This window comes from Erithacus rubecula (genome assembly GCF_903797595.1).
Source record: "Erithacus rubecula genome assembly, chromosome: 16".
Lineage (NCBI taxonomy): Eukaryota > Metazoa > Chordata > Aves > Passeriformes > Muscicapidae > Erithacus > Erithacus rubecula.
The window spans coordinates 15,930,759-15,951,720 of record NC_136668.1 but is presented as its reverse complement, the minus strand read 5'-3'; the positions used below and the strand labels follow the sequence as shown (position 1 = coordinate 15,951,720).

At 51.1% G+C, this 20,962-nt stretch overlaps 1 protein-coding gene across 1 annotated transcript in view; it reads left to right on the top strand.

Annotated features, from left to right (window-relative positions):
- Positions 1 to 20,962, top strand: part of SH3PXD2B (SH3 and PX domains 2B) — a 56,855-nt gene that overhangs the window by 26,298 nt on the left and 9,595 nt on the right. The window contains 5 exon segments of the mRNA XM_079319991.1: positions 671 to 747; positions 4,304 to 4,395; positions 11,698 to 11,723; positions 18,509 to 18,643; positions 19,888 to 19,992. Of these exon segments, the coding sequence (XP_079176117.1) occupies positions 671 to 747; positions 4,304 to 4,395; positions 11,698 to 11,723; positions 18,509 to 18,643; positions 19,888 to 19,992 (435 nt within the window).

Below are 20,962 nucleotides of genomic sequence, written 5' to 3'. Positions count from 1 at the left end.
CTGGGCAATGGCACAAGGCATGAGCTGCCTTTCCAGGGGCTTTATCCACCCCAGACCTGCACACAGCAAACAGAGAGGGGTCAGGCATGTGCTTTGATGGGGATGTCACACTGCTGAGAGACCAGGGGATGTTCCTGATCATTGTCACACTGGTGGGACACCAGGGGATGCTCCTCACCATTGTCACACTGAGGACAGACCAGGGGGATGCTCCTCACCATTGTCACACTGGTGACAGACCAGGAAGATGCTCCTAACCATCGTCACACTGGTGACAGACCAGGGGATGCATTTTGCTGAGTTTCCTCTTCTCTCTCCTGAAATGTCCTTATCACCTTCACCTGTGCCTGATTCTGACCAGGTATTTCATCTGTGTGAGGCAATGGGCTTTTTTTTGGGTATTGTGCTGTGGATACTGTGATAGCTGGGGTAAAAAGAAACCTGAGTTTTCTCAAGTCACTCAAAGCAAAGAGGAGAGAAAGAATTAACAGCAAAGCCAGCAGGTGCCAACGTGCTGCTCGGTGAGAGCCAGTGTACGAGAGGTGCCACCTCCCTTTCCCCAGTGCCATTGCTATCCTCAGCTCTGTGTAGTCTATCAAAGTGTGGCTGTTTCTTGGATGAAGCTGCTTTCTCCTGCCTCTGGAGGAATTCATGCTGCTCTGTGTTCCAGGGAAGATCCTGTTCCGCCGCAGCCACATCCGCGACGTGGCCGTCAAGCGCCTGATCCCCATCGACGAGTACTGCAAGGTGAGGGGGGCTGCCCGCCCTGCAGGGCCACCCCAGCCTGCTCAGCCCCCCCAGGGGCTGCCAGCACCCCTGGGTGCCTGCTGAGAGCAGCCCAGCCTGGCTCAGCCCCATCAATCCCTTTCTTGGTTCAAACCCATCCAAAGCGCTTCAGCTTTTCTCCCATCCTGGGTTCATGTGAGTCTGGCTCAGCCCCTGCTATCAATCCATTTTTTGATTCAAACCCATCCATGGTTTAGCTTTTCTCTCCTTGTGGGTTCATGTGAGTCTGGGTCATCTCCTACTATCAATCCATTTTTTTATTCAAACCCACCCAAAGTGGTTTAGTTTTTCTCTCCTCATGGGTTCATGTGAGTGTGGCTCAGCCCCTGCTATCAATCCCCAATTTTTTAGGTTCAAATCCACTCATGGATTAGTTTTTCTCTCCTTGTGTTTAATATGAGTGTGGCTCAGCCTCTATTATCAATGTATTTTTTAGTTCAAATCCACCCAAAGTAGTTTAACTTTTCTCTCCTTGTGGGTTCATGTGAGTGTGGGTCATCTCCTACTATCAATCCATTTTTTTATTCAAACCCACCCAAAGTGCTTTAGCTTTTCTCTCCTGGTGGGTTCATGTGAGTGTGGCTCAGCCCCTGCTATCAGTCCCTATTTTTGGTTCAATCCCACCCAAAGTCTTTAGCTTTTCTTTCCTCATGGGTTCATGTGAGTGTGGGTTATCCCATGCTATCAATCCCTTTTTTTATTCAAACCCACCCATGGTTTAGCTTTTCTCTCCTCATGGGTTCATGTGAGTGTGGCTCAGTCCCTGCTATCAAACCCCTTTTTTTTTAGGTTCAAATCCACTCATGGATTAGTTTTTCTCTCCTTGTGTTTAATGTGAGTGTGGCTCAGCCCCTATTATCCATGTATGTTTTAGTTCAAACCCACCCAAAGTGCTTTAGCTTTTCTCTCCTCGTGGGTTCTTGTGAGTCTGTCTTAGCCCCTGCTATCAATTTGCTACATATTCTTGAAGGATTTAAAACTGGGCTGAAGTGTAAGGGAAATTTTGATTTTAGGGCAGATTTATATATATATATTTTAAACAAATTACTGAAGTCCAGGATAAATTATTTTCACACAAATCAAGTTTGTCACATCTGGCTTTGTCAAAGAGGTGCATTAGCACTTGCAGCAGCCATGGTAGGGCTGGTACCAAAAATCCAGTCTGAATGGAAATTGATTTCCAGTTCTTGGAAATACCTGCACAGGCTGTAAAATCCATGGGAGAAGATGGGGAAATGGTAGAATATGCATCCCTTAGTGAGGGAGGTGCTGTGGGATTTGGGCCCCAGCCAAACCATGGCTGGAATAACAACTCCAGGGATGGAGATGAATTAGGAAATGCATCTTGGCAGCTCTGCAGATGAGAGTCACTGCAGATGAGGGCAGAGTGATGGAGGTGTGGTACAAGGTGTGCTCTGAGGGAACTGCTGGTGCTTGGCCCCTTTCTCCAGCACCACTGAACTGTGTCACACAGACAGGCACGGCCATAAATTCAATTTTGGGCAAGAAAAACGTCCCTCAGTGATAAAAATGCTGCAGCTGCCCCTTCCACAGAGATGCCATTAGTGGCATAAAATATAATGAAGCCATTTGACTTAACAACTGGAACATAATGGCTGATGTTATATGAGGCACTCAGGGAGCTGTGCTCTCCTCCTCTGCTAATGCATCACCAGCAATTCCCAGCTCTGCCTGCCTGGCCTTGAGCTGCTGCTGTTACCCAGAAAGCAGCTGAGCTGGGCTGACCAGGGGCTGCACAGAGGGAAAATCAAGGAATGAGCAGGACAGAGCTGTGGGAGGGAGTTTCTGCTTTGTTGGCATCTCCTCTGAGGGATGTTGGGTGTCTTCATCCTCTCTGCTGCAAAGGGGATGGGTGAGATTTGGGGAGGAAGCAGGGAAGAGGAGCAAGGAGGGGAATTCACAGCTCCTGAAAAACGTGGCAATTTAAAATAAAGAGCAGGAAAAGCAGTGAAGGAATCAGGGCAACTGGTAAAAGCAGTGAGTTGCTAAATGAGAATTCAAGCAGCCATTGGCAAGGAGAGGGAGCAGGGGCCTGAAATGTCTTCCCATCTCTCCAGTTTATTCTCTTTGTGTTCCACATCTGTTGGTCTTTCTCGTGGTGTGGGATCTGCCTTCCTCCTGCCTTAGGGGTTTTGGGGATTTTTAAGGGGGGGTGGTGATGCTCTACCCCAAAGAGACTGGGTGGCCCACTGCAAACACTTCTGCTGGAGAATAATCCTTTCTCACTGCCTGCAAAATGCATTTTTAATCCAGCAAGGATCCTCTGTCTGGTCCTTTCTCCTCTCTTTCTGCAGGCAGCAGGGTGGAAAGGTGACTTTGCTGTGGCTCCAACACCAAGGGCCAAAACTCTGTCCTGATGGCCACAGCTTTGGGTGGCAGGGCCAGGGCTGGGACCCACAGCAGGCTGGTTGTGCCACTGCTGCTGGTGGCCAGCAGGACAGCAGGGTGGGATTGCTTCAAAACACCCTGGGAAAGGAGCTGTGAGCCTTGTTCCCCCTCCTTCCAGCACAGGGTGTTCTCTGGGATCTTCCCCTGCTCTCAGAGGGCACAGAGCCTTCTCCAGGCCACAAAACCCCAGATTTTGGCAGGGAGGAATCACTGAGATCATGGGATGCTGGAGCTGGGGAATGGTACCACATGGGAATGGAATCCTTGCAAAACCTGATATTTGAACAGCCCAAGAGTGTGGAGGGAGAGGTTTTGTGTCTGTCTCCTGTCCTGGCCCATCATTAGTGGTCTGACAGTCTGCTGTGCTGGCAGCAGGGCTGGGAGGGCTCTGGGGGCAGTGAGGAGCCACATCTGATCTCTGTGGTCACCCAAGGCCCTGCAGCTGTGGTTTGTCCCCAGGAGGGAGATGAGGGGGAGTTTGCTTTGCTCACGCTGCTGTCACGAGGCTGCTGGGCCAGCAGACAGAGGGGAGGGGGAACTGTACAGAAAACTGTAATAAATCTGCTCCAGGCCAGGCTGAGGCTCTGCTGCCTGATTTTAATGCTCCCTTTTTCCAGGCACTCTCACCCTGCATCCCAGTGCTGGAGTTTTTTTACAGCAGATCCCTGGAAGGGAAGGAAGCAGAGGGGATTTTGCATCTCCTGCCATTCCCCAGCAGCCTCCCAGCCCCGTGCCTGAGCTTTCCCCTCCCCTGCTGCTCTCCCCATGGCCCAGGGCAGCCTTTGTAGGATGTACTGAGATGGCACTGGGAGTCTGCCAGGTGTGAACTGCCCATCCCAGGGATGTTCCAAACTGGGAACTGAGCTGGGATGGTGCAGGGACAGCCCTGAGGCTCTCAGCTCTGACACAGCATCTGCCCAAAAGGCTGGGGCTGGCTGAGCTGGGCCTGGGCAGTCTCTGCTTATCCCTCAGTGATGGCTGGTGGCTGGAGGGTTTGCTGTTCTCCCCTTTGGGTGCCACTCCTGTCCCAGTCCCTGCTCTCCCAGGGGTCCCCCCTGGCTCCTTGCACAGTTTGGGGGTTCCCATGGTGTCTCTGTTTGCTCCCCAGGCTCTGATCCAGCTGCCTCCCTACATCTCCCAGTGTGAGGAGGTGCTGCAGTTCTTCGAGACACGGCCGGATGACCTGACCCCCCCCAAGGAGTGAGTGGGGAGGGGAGCACTGCTGGGGGACAGGCTGGGGGGTGGGAGGGGAACTGGGATGGTGGGAGGGGAACTGGGATGGTGGGAGAGAAAATGGGATGGTGGGAGGGGAACTGGGATGATGATGAGGCACAAACTGGGATGGTGTGAGGCACAAACTGGGATGGTGTGAGGCACAAACTGGGATGATGTGAGGCACAAACTGGGATGATGTGAGGCACAAACTGGGATGGTGTGAGGCACAAACTGCCTTGGACTTGCTGGTATCCGTGTCTCTGGTGTCCATCAGCAATTCCCTTGTGAGTCACAATCTGGGATTTGGAGATTTCCATGGACAGGCTGAGCAGCTCAGGGTGGGCACCTCTTCCTCCAGGGGGGAAGTGGAAACATTTCTCTGGGAGCCCACAGAGTGCTGGTCTCTTCCTGAGCCCATTTCTACTTGCAAATACCAATCTCAGAACAGCTCAGCCTGACAATCCTCACTTCACACATCTAAACAACCTCTGCCTCCTTGCAAAGGGGTTTCCCCCCCTCCATACCAACCCTCCAGAACCTCCCCACACAGGCCCAGGAGGGTTTGCAGGGAATCTTGCCTGCCTTACACAACTCTGTGGTTCCAAGTCTTGTGACTGTGAGCTGCTCTGGCCAGGAGCCTCCATCTCCTGCTAGTCACGAGCATCATAAATCTGAGCAGCCTCCTCGTGCCCTGCTCTGCCTGTCCCTGCTGCTGGGACACAGCTCAGCACAGCCTGAGCCCTGCAGGAGGCTGATTGATTGTGAGGGGAAAGGCAATAAATTGATTTGACACCATTCTCTATTGGAAGGGTGTGGAGGTAGATAAAGGGATTTTGTTTTTTTCTCCTGAGCCTGTCAGGTCTCCAGCTCAGTGTGGTGCTTGGGTGGACTGCATGTTCTCCCTGGGATTTTGATTATTTTCGTTCTCTCTCTTAATTCCCCCTTCCCCCATCCCTGCTTTCCTCATTTGTCATCATTTCACCATTTCTCCTGCAGCTCATGGTCACTGGTGAGACTGCTCTGAGAGCCCATTAACTAATTGCTTGCTGTCACTGATGCTCTCTCTGTCCTGCCCAGCAACTGCTCACCACTTAACCTGGGTCATCCCTCAGGGAGGGTCATCCTTTGGGGCAGGTTATCCTTCATGGAATATCATCCTTTGGGGCAGGTTATCCTTTAGGGAATGTCATCCTTTGGGGCAGGTTATCCTTTAGGGAGGGTCATCCTTTGGGGCAGGTTATCCTTTAGGGAATGTCATCCTTTGGGGCAGGTTATCCTTTAGGGAATATCATCATTTGGGGCAGGTTATCCTTTAGGGAATGTCATCCTTTGGGGCAGGTTATCATTCAGGGATGGTCATCCTTTGGGGCAGGTTATCCTTTAGGGAATGTCATCCTTTGGGGCAGGTTATCCTTTAGGGAGGGTCATCCTTTGAGGTAGGTTATCCTTTAGGGAGGGTCATCCTTTGGGGCAGGTTATCCTTTAGGGAAGGTCATCCTTTGGGGCAGGTTATCCTTTAGGGAGGGTCATCCTTTGGGGCAGGTTATCCTTTAGGGAGGGTCATCCTTCAAGGAAGGCTCAGCTCAGGGGCAAGCAAGGGACACCAGGGCAAGATGATCTTGCAGGGACATCAGAGAGGGGTGTGTCATGGGATGGGGCTGTTTTGGGATGTGGGGCACTGCCTGTGCAGCATCTTTGAGCCCCGCAGGAGTCAGCCTGCAGCTGAGGGAGCTTTGGCCATGGGGGTGGAAGGGCAGCTTCAGTCTCACACCCACTCTCCTCCTTTATTTTGTGTTTTAGGCTGAGCCAGAGGCGAGACAGGGTGGGCAGGGGTGGGGAGACCTTTGGGTGCTGAGTGGGGCAGCCCTGGGAGCTGCAGCTCCCAGCCATCAGTGACAGTGCCCTGTCACCTCCCTGCTTTGGCTCTCAGACACAGGGGCTGCCTGCAGACATGTTTTTGTGGTGGGACAATCCACAGGGTCCTGGTGCAGAATTCTGTGTGTTGGTGAGTTTTGGCTATTGCAGGGCTGGGGGGGTGAGTGGGTGATGCTGAATCCAGTGGGGTTGTGCTGCTTCTCCTGCCTGTCCCTCTCCATGGACAATGTGCTGCTCCTTTTCTTCTCCATGGACAATGTGCTGCTCCCCTTTTCCTCTCCATGGACAATGTGCTGCTTCTCCTGCCTGTCCCTCTCCATGGACAATGTGCTGCTCCCTTTTCCTCTCCATGGACAATGTGCTGCTCCTTTCTCCTCTCCATGGACAATGTGCTGCTCCTTTTCTCCTCTCCATGGACAATGTGCTGCTCCTTTTCTCCTCTCCATGGACAATGTGCTGCTCCCCTTTTCCTCTCCATGGACAATGTGCTGCTCCTTTCTCCTCTCCATGGACAATGTGCTGCTCCCTTTTCCTCTCCATGGACAATGTGTTGCTCCCCTTTTCCTCTCCATGGAGAATGAGCTGCTTCCCTCTTTCCTCCTCTCCAAAATCCTCCAGCCCACAGAGGGACTCAGTGGGTGCCCCTTGTCCCTCACCCCAGCATCTCAAGGACATCCCCACCGTGTCCCCCACCCCATTCCCAATGCCAGAGGGGTATTTATTAGCTACAATTCAAAATGCTAATGAATGAAAGTCCTTGACTGTCTCCCCTGGAGGGGCTGGGAGCCCATTCCTGAGGCTGGCGTGCTGCCAGCTCAGCAATAACCAGATGGGAGCTGTGACAGACAGAGGGGCTGGGTCAGACGTGCTGGCGTGTCTGGGCTTTGGCAGGATGTCATCCTTCATCCAGCAGATAAATACTGTGCTCAGGAGCTTGAGAGGGAGCCAGTCCATGAGTGGAGTGGGGGAAAGGGAAAAAAAAATCAAAACCACACAAAAAAAAAACCAAACAAAAAAACCCCAACAAAACAAAAACAAAAACCACAAAAAAACAAAAGCAAAAAAAGAGCAAAAAAACACCCCGAACAAACAAAAAAAACCAGACACCCCCCCCCCCCCCCCAAAAAAAAAAAAAAAAAATAAAGGAAAAGAGATTTTTTTCTGCTGGGTGGCTGAAGGAGGGAGAACAGGACTGGTCAGCCACTGTCCCCTCTGGCCACCCCTGCCCATGAGGGTGGCAGTGATGGGGACGTGCCCGTGGGTGCTGTTGGACCCACCCTGTGCTTGTTCTGTCCAGGTGCAGGTGGGGCTGCTTTAACTGCAGCCCTTGGAATTCTGGTTTAACTGCAGTTCATGGAATTCTGGTTTAACTGCAGATCATGGAATTCTGGTTTAATGAAGTTTGGGGAATTCTGGTTTAACTGCAGATCATGGAATTCTGGTTTAACTATAATCCTTGGAATTCTGGTTTAATGAAGTTTGTGGAATTCTGGTTTAACTGCAGATCATGGAATTCTGGTTTAACTATAATCCTTGGAATTCTGGTTTAATGAAGTTTGCGGAATTCTAGTTTAATTGCAGCCCTTGGAATTCTGGTTTAACTATAATCCTTGAAAATCTGGTTTAACTGAAGTTTATGGAATTCTGGTTTAACTGCAGTTTGTGGAATTCTGGTTTAACTTCACTTTATGGAATTCTGGTTTAGCTACAGTTTGTGGAGCTCTGGTTTAAGCCCCAGCCTGTCTCAAGGAGAGGAAAATGCTCCAATTCTGACTTTATTCCTCTTCCTTCCACCATGCTCCCAGCTGGGCAGGGTGTCACAGCCAGGGCTGGATGGAAGAGGGAGGTGAAGCCCTCCCTCCATCCCCTCTTTCCTCATCCCAAACTTCCCTGTGCAGAGACAGAGACCAGTCCCCAGGGGAGCAGAGGGAGCTGGCAGAGTTTCCACTGGTGCCTTTTGTGATGTGGATTCTTGTCCAGCAAACTCTGGACTGGAATTCCTCCCCTGCTTCCAGCTCATGGGGCTGCCCAGTGTGGGTCAGAGGGAAACTGGATCCAGAGGAATTTGTGAAGAGCAGTGAGGGGAGAAGGAGAAATGGTTGTGGAAAAAAAAAAAAAAAAATCTCTGGAAAGTCAGCAGTCTGGGGGATGTGGGATTTTTCTCCTCAGTGTTGGATGGGAGCCCTGCAGCTTCAAAGAAGAGAAACCATCAGATTCCTGCTCCCCACATCTCTGAGCAGCACAGGATGCTGAGGTGGGAGCTCTGTGAGCTCCTCCCAGCCTGGTGCAGCTCTGAGCTGCTTTTAACCACAGCAGAGGTGCTGGAATAAACTGGGGCAGTCTGAAGGGCTGGGCACTGAGCCACTGCTGAGTCAAAGGATTCAGCTGGATTTCAGCTTGGGATGTGAGGGAGCCCAGGTTAACTCTGGAGAAACAAGGCCCTAATAGTTATTAATAATTATTGATATTAATTGTTACATATAGGTAAATACCTTATAAAAGAAAAGCCTTGTAAATTCAAGCCTTGTTAGTCAGCTAAGCTAATAGCTGGCCTAATAAATACCCAGGAGAAAATCAGCAACTTTTTCTAGAAAAAAATCCTGAAACAGCAGAAAACAGCTTGTCATCAGGAGGAATCCTGAGACTGTAACAGTTACACCTGAGAAAACTCTCCTCAATAGTTAAAGAAAAAAATACAATTTCTTAAAAGAGACATTTGCACATAGGCACCTCTAATGTGCTGGCTAATTAAACAGATTAACTAGTTATGACCAATTAGAAATAGACACAATTCTTTTGTAAAACCCTATAAATTAGGGTGTGAAAATAACCCAAAATCTTCTTTCACTACATGAACAAGAGTGAATCTCACCTCATTTCTATCTCTAACACAGTCTACAACAACAATTATTAATTATCACCAAGTTATTAATATGACCAAGTAGGTTTTTATATATTTCCCACAGTGGGATGTGGTGAGGAAGGGGCTGTGTGCTGTTCCCAGAGGCTGGGGATGAGAAATGAGAAACCCCTTCTCATTAAATTAAATTTAAATTAAAAGCACCTTCCACTGGGATTTTTGGGGGAGCTGAGCAGCCCATCCTGTGTAAGCCACTCATGATTTTTTTGCACTTTGTGCCTGCTCTGGCTGCAGGAAGCCACTGCAGGAGCTGCTGCTGTGAGCCCTGAGTTGGTGGTGTTGGTTTGGATCAGGGTTCTGCCAGCTCTGGGGTCCTGTCCTGCTCTCCACGCAGATCCCAGCTTGTGACAAAGTTTATTTTGCATTTCTCCTCATTGCCCATGTGCACATTGACCAGCCTGCTCCTCCCTTTCTGCTGAGATCTGCCTTTCCTGGCTGGCAGCAGACAGAAATCCCAAATTTCTGCAGAGTGCTGCTTTGTGCCAGCTCCCTGGGCAGAGCACTGGCTTTCCTCAGCTCCAGGGCAGATTCTGAGCTTGGCCAGCTCTGCAGTGGCCCTGGGCTGTGGGGACAGGGTTTCCTTTCAGTGCTGCTGGAGCATTTCCTAAACATCTCCCAAACAAGGGCTCTCTTGTACCCCATTCCTCTCCTCCATAAATTTTGCAAACCTCTCAAGGCTGGCTGCATGCTTAGGAGATGAACCCTCTCCTGACAGCTATTTTGGTGGCATTACCAGGATATTTTTTTTTACAAGAGAGGGTTTTTTGGGGTTTTTTTTTTGGGGTTTTTTTTGGTTTTTTTTTATGTGAGGGAGATGTTTTCTCGGAATGCTGACCTCACATCCCTTTTGATGTGGCTCCTGCGTGGGTTTGCAGCAGCTGCAGTTGTTCCCTTGTGTTGGTGCTCCAGTCCTTCACCTATTCCACAAGTTGGCCACAAAATGTGGCCCAAAGCCACATTTGGGGACACTTTTTTCCTGTAAAGGTGGCTTTTTCTGTGTGACAACCTCAGGGCCACTTCCGTGCAGCTCTGGGCCCTGCAGTCACCAAATGTACCTTAGGAAAGAGTTTGAAAACTCAATCCAGCTTGTAGCAGCTCTTCTTTAGACCTGGGTTTATAATTAATGACTTTTAATTAACATTTCTTGCCTGAATTATGACCCTGTAAGTCCATGAAGAATCTCAGTGTCCCCAGCATCCTGCAGTGAGTAGTTTAGCAGTTTAGCAAAGCAACCTCTTTGTGTTTGGTTTTTATTTTACCTCCCATTCTGCTCACTTTGCTGACCCCCTGTGCTCCCCATCTCAGCCCTTCCCATCCCTGGATCCACAGGGATGCTGCCTAGAGAAGATGCTGGAGAAATCTGATTTCTTAAAAAAAAAAAATGAACATGGCATGGGGGATTATTGAATGTGCTGAGTTCTCCTTGTTAAGTTTCCTTTCAGGGGATTCTGAGGTTCTTGAAGCACACAGTGAAACTGGAGTGGGCTCAGAGCTTTGAGTGAGGCTCAGTCATTCAGCAACCCTTCAGAGTTCTGGGCAGCAGCTGGAGGAGCATTCCTGGCTTTTAGCACCTCTGTGGGGCTTTTTTGTGTCCCCCTGTCACAGCTGTGCCTTGCAACTGTGGGAGGGGTGGAGTTCAATGAGATTTACAGTGGAAGGCAGAGTGGTTTTTCCTTCTTCTGCTGGAGCCACGAGTTCCCAGGGAGCTCCAGAGGAGGAGATGCTGCTGAGGGTTTTTTGCTTTTGTTGCTGTTTCCTGTCTTGTCTGAGCTCCTGTCCCCTCTGAGGTGCTGGGGCTGCTGCTCTTGCAGCTCTTTGTGTCCCTGCCAGGAACATCCCAGCAGCAAAGTGAAATTGCAGCTCCTGCCTTGCCCCCTCACTCAGAGCAGAGGGAGGAAGCAGGGGATGAGTTACAGTGATGGGTTTAGCAGAAGGAAAGGGAAAAAGGGAAAAACAGCAGTTGCTGCCATCAGCAGGAGGGTGCCATTCCCACCTGCTGATTTCCCTTCCCTGTTCTACCTCTGAACTGGGGGGGTTTTAATGGGGTTTATTAATTAACTCAGATTCAGCTCTGCAATTTCTCTGTTGAGAAATCTTTGGGATGCTCTATCCCACAGATTCCTCTGTTGGTCTCTGCCCAGTCTGCTCTGTGAACTCCACAGGCTTCAGTTTCTGTAACAATGTCCTGTTTGTTTCCACTCCATCTGGGCTGCATTTTATTGGGTTTTTTTATTGCTGCTTCCATGGATGAGTGCCTGAGGTGCTCTGTGGGAGTTGCAAGGCCAGGCCAGCACCCAAACCCACCCAGGGAAGAACAAAACATCAAATTTCTGAGTGAAAGGAGGGGGGCAGGGGCTGTTTGCAGGGTGGATGATGCCCACCTGGATGGGTGAGGGAGGTCAGAGGCCCCAGCAGAGCCTGGCTGGGTTTGTCACTCAGCCACCACCCCAATTGTCCCCTCACTCTGCTGACACTCTTCTTCTCTTTTCCAGGGAGCCCATTGGAAAGAAGAGGTCTGGTAAGGACTCATTTCCTCTTTGCTGATCCACAGCTCCTCCTCCACCCCGAGCTGAGGCCCCAGCCCCAAACCAGCCCCTGCTCTGCTCCCCATCCCAGTGACCCCCTGCATCCCCTGGGAGCTCACTGCAGCCCCCATCCCCAACCCCCTGAGCTCTGGGGGGCTCTCAGCAGTGCCCTGCACTCCCCAGCCCACCCCATCCCTGCCTCAATGTCCTTTTGTTCCCCATCAGGGATTATCCAGAGAATGGCCTCTTTCCTGCACAGAGGTACTAACAGCTGCTCCTGCCTGCTCTGCCTTTCTCTGGGTCACCTGCTCAGCTTGGGGAGGTGAGAAGCTTGTCACCAGCTTGTCACCCTTGCCAGAAGCTGTCACACCCCCTTGGCTTTCCCTGGTGGCTGGTGGCACAGGGCTTGGTGCCCCAGCTCCTGCTGAGCAGGGGCTGGGTGATGGGACAGGGGTCAGGACAGTCGTGACAGACAGAGAGATCTCTCTATTCTGGTCTTGAAACTTGTGGTTTATTGCATAGGATGTGGGTGAAAAGGGCAAAAAGAGAGTGGGGGGTAGTAAGAGAGCAAAGTAAGAGAGTGATTTTCCCATTTACAACACAGTAACTCTTCTTCTATGCTGAATATTCTAATTTCCACTAACCAGTCTAATCCAGGATACAAATCCTACAGCATTTACACACAGCCTGTAAGAATCATTACATTACCATCATGTGTTATACTTTAAACCCTAAAAATGACTCTCTGGACCCTTCTGCCAAGCCAGCAGGGTCTTCTCTGACCTTTGGACCATTGTTCTATCAAGAGGGGATTGCTTTTGGCCAACCATCCTATTGTCTTCTGGTTATTCAGTAACTCAGGTTTGGTATCTCAAAGATGATTTGCATTTCAATCTCACTTATGCTTTCCATATTCTCAAAATCTTTTGCTAGGCAATCATATTTATATTTATAAGGTTTTCCTGATCCATCCTTCCCAAGAGGTCTGCAGGGTGGGGATGCCTGGGGGGCACTGTGGGGCTGGCAGTGCCCCAGTGCAGCAGGATGCTCTCCTGCTTGGGTCTGTGCTGCTCAGGAGAGGGGAATCTCTGAAACACCCCCTTGTTGGTGTGGTTTGGGGTTATTTGAGCTTCCCAAAAAGAGCAGAGAGGAGTGGAAGAGCCTTGGATCTGTGGGTTAAGGAGGCATCTTTCAGCTGCTGAAGCTGCAGAAGGTATAAAAATGCTGAGATTCTTTGGGAGGAAGGTCTGAGCTTTGGAAATTCTGTTGAAATCAGTGGTGGAGAGGATTTTGGCCAGAGAACTGGCACTGCCATCACCTGTGTGAGCAAACTCATTGTGAGTGAGTGGATTCCTCCTGCAGGAGAGAGGAGAGGCACAGGAGGCTCTCACTGATTCCAGAGGAGCTGCAGGAGCTGGTGCTGTCCCAGTGCTTCTGCTCTGCTGGCTGGGTGCAGGTGGGAAGCTCTGGTGGTGGTGGTGGCTCCTGGTTTTGGTCTGTTCTCATGGGCTGAGTGCTCTCCTCTGGGACTCACAGGGTTTTACCAGGCTGGTTTCAAACTTTGCTCAGCATTTTCTGCTCAGTCTCTGTGCATGCAGGACATTGGGATGATTTTAAAACACTCATGAGCCAAAAAAAAGTGAAGGCAAAATGCCATTTAAGGACCCTGCCTGTTAGAGCTGCTCTGCCTTGGGTGCTATGGCCTCTCTAGGCTTGAGAAGAAGAGGAAAAAAACTGCATAACTCAGTTCAGTCAGGGCAAAATTCAATTTAAGGGCTCTGCCTGTTGGAGAAGCAGGAGTTCTCCATTGAGAAGGAAGAGTTTGGATAACATCCAAGGCAGAGGCTGCTCTGGCAGGGCAGGATGTGCTGTTCTGCCCTGGCAGCAGCCACCAGGGCAAGGTGTTTGTTCTCAGTAACACTGCTCAGGGCTGATGCCTCCTGCCAGGCATGTTCAGAGATTCCTCTCACTGTCTTGCATTTCCTGGCAGCAGAAAAATAATTTGGTTCAGCTGCTGTCACCCCAACTCCTTGTATACCTTGAGGAAATCCCTGGTGGTTCTTTGAGTCCTGCTTGGAGGCAGCAGATGTGCAGCAAGGCACAAAAATAAAAATACTCCTTCAATCCAGGCTGTCCCCACAGAGGGGTCATGCAACAGCTGCTAACAAACAAAAATCACGAGGATTTTCCAAAAAGCCATTTCCCAATTGCACCCAGAGAGGGGGTGAACTGCTCTTGACTAGAGTTGGAAGGAGCTCTGAGGTGCTGGCAGCAGCAGGCTGGGTTTGGCAGTGGGATTTGAGCAAACACTGGGATGCAGAGTGGGGTAAAGTGCTGCTCCTGTGGTGGCCACGAGACCCAGATGACATTTGGAGCTTTGAGGAGGGCTCGGTGTGTGTGAGCACTGGAAATAAAATAAAACAAAAAAAAGCTTTCTTTGCTTAGCTTGCTTTCCCAGCATTTGTAATCCCACCTGGCTGGGGCTGAGTGTGGGCTCTGCACAGCTTGCAGGGGGTGGATTATTCCCCAGACTTTGGGGCTCTGCCTTGGCCACTGATTTAGGCACGTCTAAAAGTAGTCATCCCATCAGTCCCTGAGACTGTTCTGAGCATTTCTGTTCTCTCAGCCTCTCACAGTTGCACAGATGGAGAGCCATGGGTTCGTGCAAGCCAGCCTGAAACTGCCTCCAGAGTTTCTATTTGGGTGGAGCTGCCCAAGGAGGCTGCAGAGACCTCAAATGCCCCTTTGCCAGTTTGGTTTTTAGCTGCTTTCTTGTGTGCCCACGTCCCTGTTGCTGGGCTGTGGGATGTCCCTGCAATGGCACAGAGATCCCCAAGTGCAGTGTTTGCTCTGAGGAGAGGCACTGACAACACAGCAGCCACAGGGGAGCTCTGAAACTCCACTGGTGGATGGTATTTCCATGTGATTGTTTTCCAGATTCTGGAAGAGTCCCTGGAGGGATGAGAGGGTTTGCAAAGAATTCAGCAGATTTTTCAGTGCCTGTTTCACTGAGCAATGAGAGCAGCAGGAGGGTGTCCCTTGCAGTGCTGATCAGCCCAAACTCCTCAGGTCTGGAAGAAGAGGGGCTGAGAGCTCTGGCTCTGACCCACACAGGCAGAGGAGGAAGGGACTTTACCCAAAGAATGACATTTTTGTGCAGAAAGGCTTCAAACCCAAATACCTGTGTCCGTAATTCAGTGCTGAGCTCTTTGTTTCCTCTGGGAACACCAAAGTCCTGTCAGAAGCTCCTTACTTTTTTCACAAAGCCAGAAGCTGGAAAGGCTGGAAACATCACAAGCAGCCCCATACCTGTGAGATTTCCTTTCCTGCTGGTTGTACATCTCAGCCCTTGGGTGAAAGACCAAACAAAACCTGCAGGGATTTTTGGGCTGGCTGAGAGCCAGGCCTCTGCCCTGGGAAGTGCTGAGTGTCTCTCCTGCATCCAGGCTGAGCATCACTTGTGCAAGCCCAGCCCAAGGGCCCCAGTGCTCCCTGCACTCCATGGATTCCCCTTTCCTGGCCACATTTGTGTCACTGTCACAGCTGAGGATGCACAGACTGTGCTCCTGCCTGGGCAGTCTGCAAACCTCTTCTCCTGTGGGACAAATTCCTCCTCCCCTCCCCAGCTGCAGAGCTTTGGTGCTCTCCCATCTCCCTGGGCAGCTTTACAGGGAAAAATAGCTTACAGCTGTTTTGAGGATCCCAAGTCTGGCTGTGCTCAGTGTGCTGGATATTTTCTTAGGGTGCTGGATATATGTTCAGGGTGTTGGATATTTTCTTAGGGTGCTGGATATATGTTCAAGGTGTTGGATAATTTCTTAGGGTGCTGTATATGTGCTCCTGGATGTGTGCTCAGGACACTGTTCCTCACTCCAGGGTGTGTTTTTGTGGTTGAGGATGATTAGACCAGGTGAAGATGCTCCCAAAATTGACACCCACCTCTTCCTCCAAGCTCAGTTTACCACTTCCCTTGCTGGTTTAATGGGTACATTGGAGGATCCAGAATTGGCTGCTGAAACTACAAATATCCTCAGAGGCACAGCTGTAATTACAGCCAGGGAGGCACAAAGGAGAGACTTACCTCTTCCTACAGTTGTTATTCTTCTCTCAGGGGCTGGCTAGATCCTCAGAGCTTTAAGCACAAACCTTTAATTGAGCTGCTAGAACAGATAGTGCCAGCACCCACCATTCACTTTGGAGAGTTATTTTTAACTCTGCTGCCCCACCTTGGGGTTTTGGTGTGGGGGAATCTTCCATGAGCAGGAATAAATCCTCTGGATTTGGCCAGCTCACCTGGGGCTCTGCAGAGTGCTGTTTATAGCAGGTGGGCACTGACAATTTCCTGCTTTTCCTTTAAATAACACTGTCCTGCAGCCACACGCTTCATTTAAATCTTGGCTGTGGTCTGGCATTCTCAGAACCAGTTGTGACCTGTTGTGAACAGAACTTCTCCAGGAGGCAGCAGAACATCCTGGGAATCCTGATGTCAGGAAAATGAATCCACAAACACCAGAGGTTTATGTCCAAAAAGGAGGCAGTGGAACTTTATTTAAATAAAGGGAGAGATTCCACTGTGGCACATGCCCATGGATTTTTCCCTCTTGAGGTTTTTGAGGGTGCAGCTTCCTTTTTAAACCCCCAGTCACAAGGTGCTTCTTTCCTTCCCCCATTGCTGAGGTACCAGGGAGGTGCAACCCACCTTAAATTTGACATTTTACCCCAAAATTCAGGAGTTCAGCCTTGTGCATCCCTTGGCTGTATCAGGAGCCAAATTCTCTGGGATTTACAACAAACCTGCTGCTCAAAATCAGCAGAGACATTGAGACCCCTCTCAAAGGTTATCACCCACCAAATTGTTTGGAAAGATATCAGCACAGATTTTCCCTCTCACTCCCTCCTCTTATCTCTCAGTTTGTCTTTACAAACCCTTTAGTCTTTTAGTTTTGAACAACCTGTGAAACATTTGGAAATTTGGAACTCCCTCCTGATTTTTTTCCATGTCTGTGAGGTCTCTGCACCAGGTGTGGCAAGTAAATAAGAGAATAAGTTAGTTCATATTAGCCCAGTAATCCTTGTAGAGGATCTGTGGCTACTGCTAGCCAAGGTCTCTCATCCTTTCCTGCCAGCTGAGAAGTTCCAAATCTCCAGGGCATGAGAGATCAATTTAAAAGATCAATTTAAAAAATACTTTAATGACTTCCAGTAGCCCCTGGATCAATTTCAAAAGACTCCAGTGACCTCAGGTAACCCTGATCAGAGTCTCCAGTGACCTCAAATAATCCCTTTGACCTCAAATAACCACAGTCAGGTGATCCTGGAGTTCTCTCAGTTATCCTGTAGTTATCCCATGGTTATCCCTTGGTTATCTCATAGTTATCCCATGGTTATTCCATAGTTGTCCCATGGTTCTCCCATGGTTCTCCCATGGTTATCCCTTGGTTATCCCTTGGTTATCCCATGGTTATCCCATAGTTATCCCATATTTATCTCATAGTTATCCCATGATTCTCCCATAGTTATCCCATGGTTATCTCATAGTTATCCCATGGTTATCCCATGGTTATCTCATGGTTATCCCATGGTTATCCCATAGTTATCCCGTGATTATCCTGTGGTTATCCCACGGTTACCCTGTATTTATTCCGTGGTTCTCCCATAGTTATCCCATGGTTATCCTGTATTTATCCCATGGTTATCCCATGGTTATCCCATAGTTATCCCGTGGTTATCCCACGGTTATCCTGTATTTATTCCGTGGTTCTCCCATGGTTATCCCGTGGTTCTCCCATAGTTATCCCATGGTTATCCCGTGGTTATCCCGTGTTTATCCCATGCTGACCCCGCCTTATCCCGCAGTGCCCCCTGCTGCCGCTCCAGCTCCGTTCCCGGTTTCCCGCAGCTCCCGGTTTCCCGCAGCTCCCGGTTTCCCGCAGCTCCCCCTCTCCTCTTCCCGGCCACACCAGCGCTCCGTTCCCGCTCTGTTCTGCCCCCTTTGCTCCTCCTCGGGATATTTTTTTCTCTTTTTTTTGCCCGGAAACTGGAGGAGCTGGGTAGGGAGCAGAGGGCTGAGCACAGCAGGGCACAGTGAGGGCAGGGGATGCTGCCCTGCCCTACAACACCCCCATCAGCCCAGCAGAGCCCATCCCGGGCTCTGTGTGTTGCTCAGAGTCCCCAAAACCCCAGGCAGCTCCAGGCTGCTGAGAGGTGGCGGCTGGTGGAGGTTGTTTGGATGGATCTGGTGTGCAGCAGGTCCTACCTGGCTGTTCCCTCTCCCCTGGCTGTCCCATCTCCCCTGGCTGTGCAGCAGGCCTCCCCTGGCTGTCCCCATCATCTCCCCTGGCTGTCCCCATCTCCCCTGGCTGTCCCCATCATCTCCCCTGGCTGTCCCCATCATCTCCCCTGGCTGTCCCCATCTCCCCTGGCTGTCCCATCTCCTCTGGCTGTCCCCATCTCCCCTGGCTGTCCCCATCTCCCCTGGCTGTTCCCTCTCCCCTGTCTGTCCCCATCATCTCCCCTGGCTGTCCCCATCTCCCCTGGCTGTGCAGCAGGTCTCCCCTGGCTGTCCCCATCATCTCCCCTGGCTGTCCCCATCATCTCCCCTGGCTGTCCCCATCATCTCCCCTGGCTGTCCCCTCTCCCCTGGCCATCCCCATCTCCCCTGGCTTTGGATTCTCTCTCCCCCTCGCTCTGCCCCATCTCCCCTGTCACGCCCTGGCCATGCCCTGGGGGTGGTGCTGAGGTGGCACAGGGGTCGGTTCTTGTCCCCCCCCCCGTGCAGGAGCTGACTGTGCCTCGGCAGAGCCCCTGGTGCTGGAGCAGTATGTCGTGGTGGCCGACTACCAGAAGCAGGAGAGCTCGGAGATCAGCCTGTGCGTGGGCCAGGTGGTGGAGATCATTGAGAAGAACGAATCAGGTACAGGCAGCTGGGCTCTGCACAGGCTTTTGGAGCAGTGCTGGGCTGTCAGTGTTTGCCTTAAAGCCAGTCAGCCCCCCCAGGTGTGCTGAGCTCAGGTGGGATGTGGAGGAAGCACCTTTGCTCTCTCAGTGTGGATGAATTTCCCCCCGTCCATTCATCAGTCTCTGCTGAAAGTCTCATGTGTCCTGAGCACAAATCACTGTCCTCTACCACTGGATTTAGTGACAGACAGGGACACTCTCGTGGCCATGAACTCCCCTTGGTGCATTCACAATTCCTGTGGGCAGCAGCTGAGCTCTTTGCTTGCTTCAAAACTTAAACTCGCTCTTAACCTCTGCAAAGGGACTGAGCCATGCTGTGGACCCTGGAGCTTGGGGAGAATTGATTCCCTGAGGCTTACAGAAGATGCTTGTAGGGGGGAGTCAAGCCATGAAAATAGATGTTAACATTTTGGAGAGCTGCTCCCCAGAGGATCAGTTGCACCAGCAGCTCTGTTTGAGGACGAGAGAAATAAAAGCAACCCTGAAGCAAATGAAGCGATTAGCACAGCCAGCTCCAAAACTGTGGAAAATCATTTATTTATCAAAGGTCAGCCCTGCTTTTCCCTCCCATGTAGGTAGCTGATTCCCTCCCTGACAATCTAGTTGTCTTTGGAAATGACTCTCTGGGGGGGTTCTGAGGGTAATACTCAGTCTTTATTTCCCCCCCTAAAGACACAAATTGTGCTTTTAATAACGAGCAGCGAGGGTTGGTTTTGATTGGGCACACAGGGGGGCCCAGAATTGCTTGTGGCCTCTCTGGAGCTGCCTGGGCTTCCACTGGGAGAGCTGATGTTTTAAATCCTGCATTTGCTCATAGCTTTTCAGTTTTGCTGTTTGCACAAATGTAAAGCAGCAGGGCTCAGCCATCGATTCACACACGGGGTATTCATCTCTGCTAATTAGCCCAGGCTTGCTGACCCACACTGAGGGAAAATGAACCATGAAGGGGCAGCAAAAACCAAAAGCAAATGCAGTGGTTGGAGCCATTCAGCTCTCAGAGCCTCTCCTGGTTTTCCCAGGGAGGGAATTGTATTTTTAGATGTCACTCAGCTGTTCTCCTGTGCTTGGCTCTGTTGCTTTGGGGTCACCCCAGCTTTCTGTGGGGATACAAGAAATGGGTCACAGCCCCCCAGGCAGGTTTGGAGGGAGGTTTTGGCTGGTGTGAGCCCTTGGCTGAGGCTCCTGCCTTTTTCTCCTCAGGCTGGTGGTTTGTGAGCACGTTGGAGGAGCAAGGCTGGGTGCCAGCAACCTGCCTGGAGGCCCAGGATGGAGTCCAGGATGAGTTCTCCATGCAGCCTGATGAAGGTAAGAAGCTGCTGGAGGCATCTGCCCCAGCTTCCTCTGCTGGAGCACTGCATCACCCTCCCTGGATGGGGCAGGGCACGAGCCTGGGGGAGGGAAAACCCAAGAGCAAAACCTGGGGAAAGGGTTGAAACCCCAGGAATGGTCGTGCCTGCCCAGTGCTGCAGCTGCTGGGGTGTCCACTGACCTTTCTGCTCCTCCACAGAGGTGCCACCTCCAAGGAATCCTCACCCCAGTGCCTCCTCTTGGCCCAGGGAGGTTTTTACCTGCCCTGGATGGAGCAGCAGCACAGCCCAGGTCCTTGGACAATGCATGTGACCTCAACACATGCAGAACAAAGAGCCCCCAGTGAGGGAACAGTGATGTCCCAGCCTGTCCTTGGAGCAAAGTGTCCCTGCTGTATAACACATCCTCCCCAGTGCCTCTGGGTGCCCAGAGCAGGGCTCAGCCCCTCCAGTGGGCAGCTGGAGGTGCAGGGGGGCTCAGCCTGAGTCTCTGTGCTGCTGCTGGAGCTGCAGTGCCACCTGCTCACGTCCTCTCTTGTCCTTCTCCTGCTCCCCTGCTGCTCCCAGTGCCATGGAGGTACTGGTCCCTGCCCAGGCACCTCGGCCGCCGCCGGACCCTTGGGGACTTGTACACCAGTGGATGGGGTCGAGGTGGAGCCCACAGAGGCTTTGTGGAGCCTTGTCTGCATGTTGGTTTGCTGTGCATGTGCCCCCCACTGCTCCTCAGCCTCTCCTCTCTCAGCTGCTCCTTCTCCTCTTTGGGTTTGGGCTCAGAAACTGCAGTTCCTGCAGAATTCTGCCTTAATTCCTGGCCTGACCATGAGCCCTGGGGTTGGTGGGGTCAGGAGGAGAAGCTCTTGCTGGATGTGATGGGACATTTTCTCTGCTTGGTTTCCTCTGCAAGAAGGGGGAAATCAGAGCCACTGCCAGAAGGCAAATCCAGGAAACCCTCATGATGGGTTTATAGG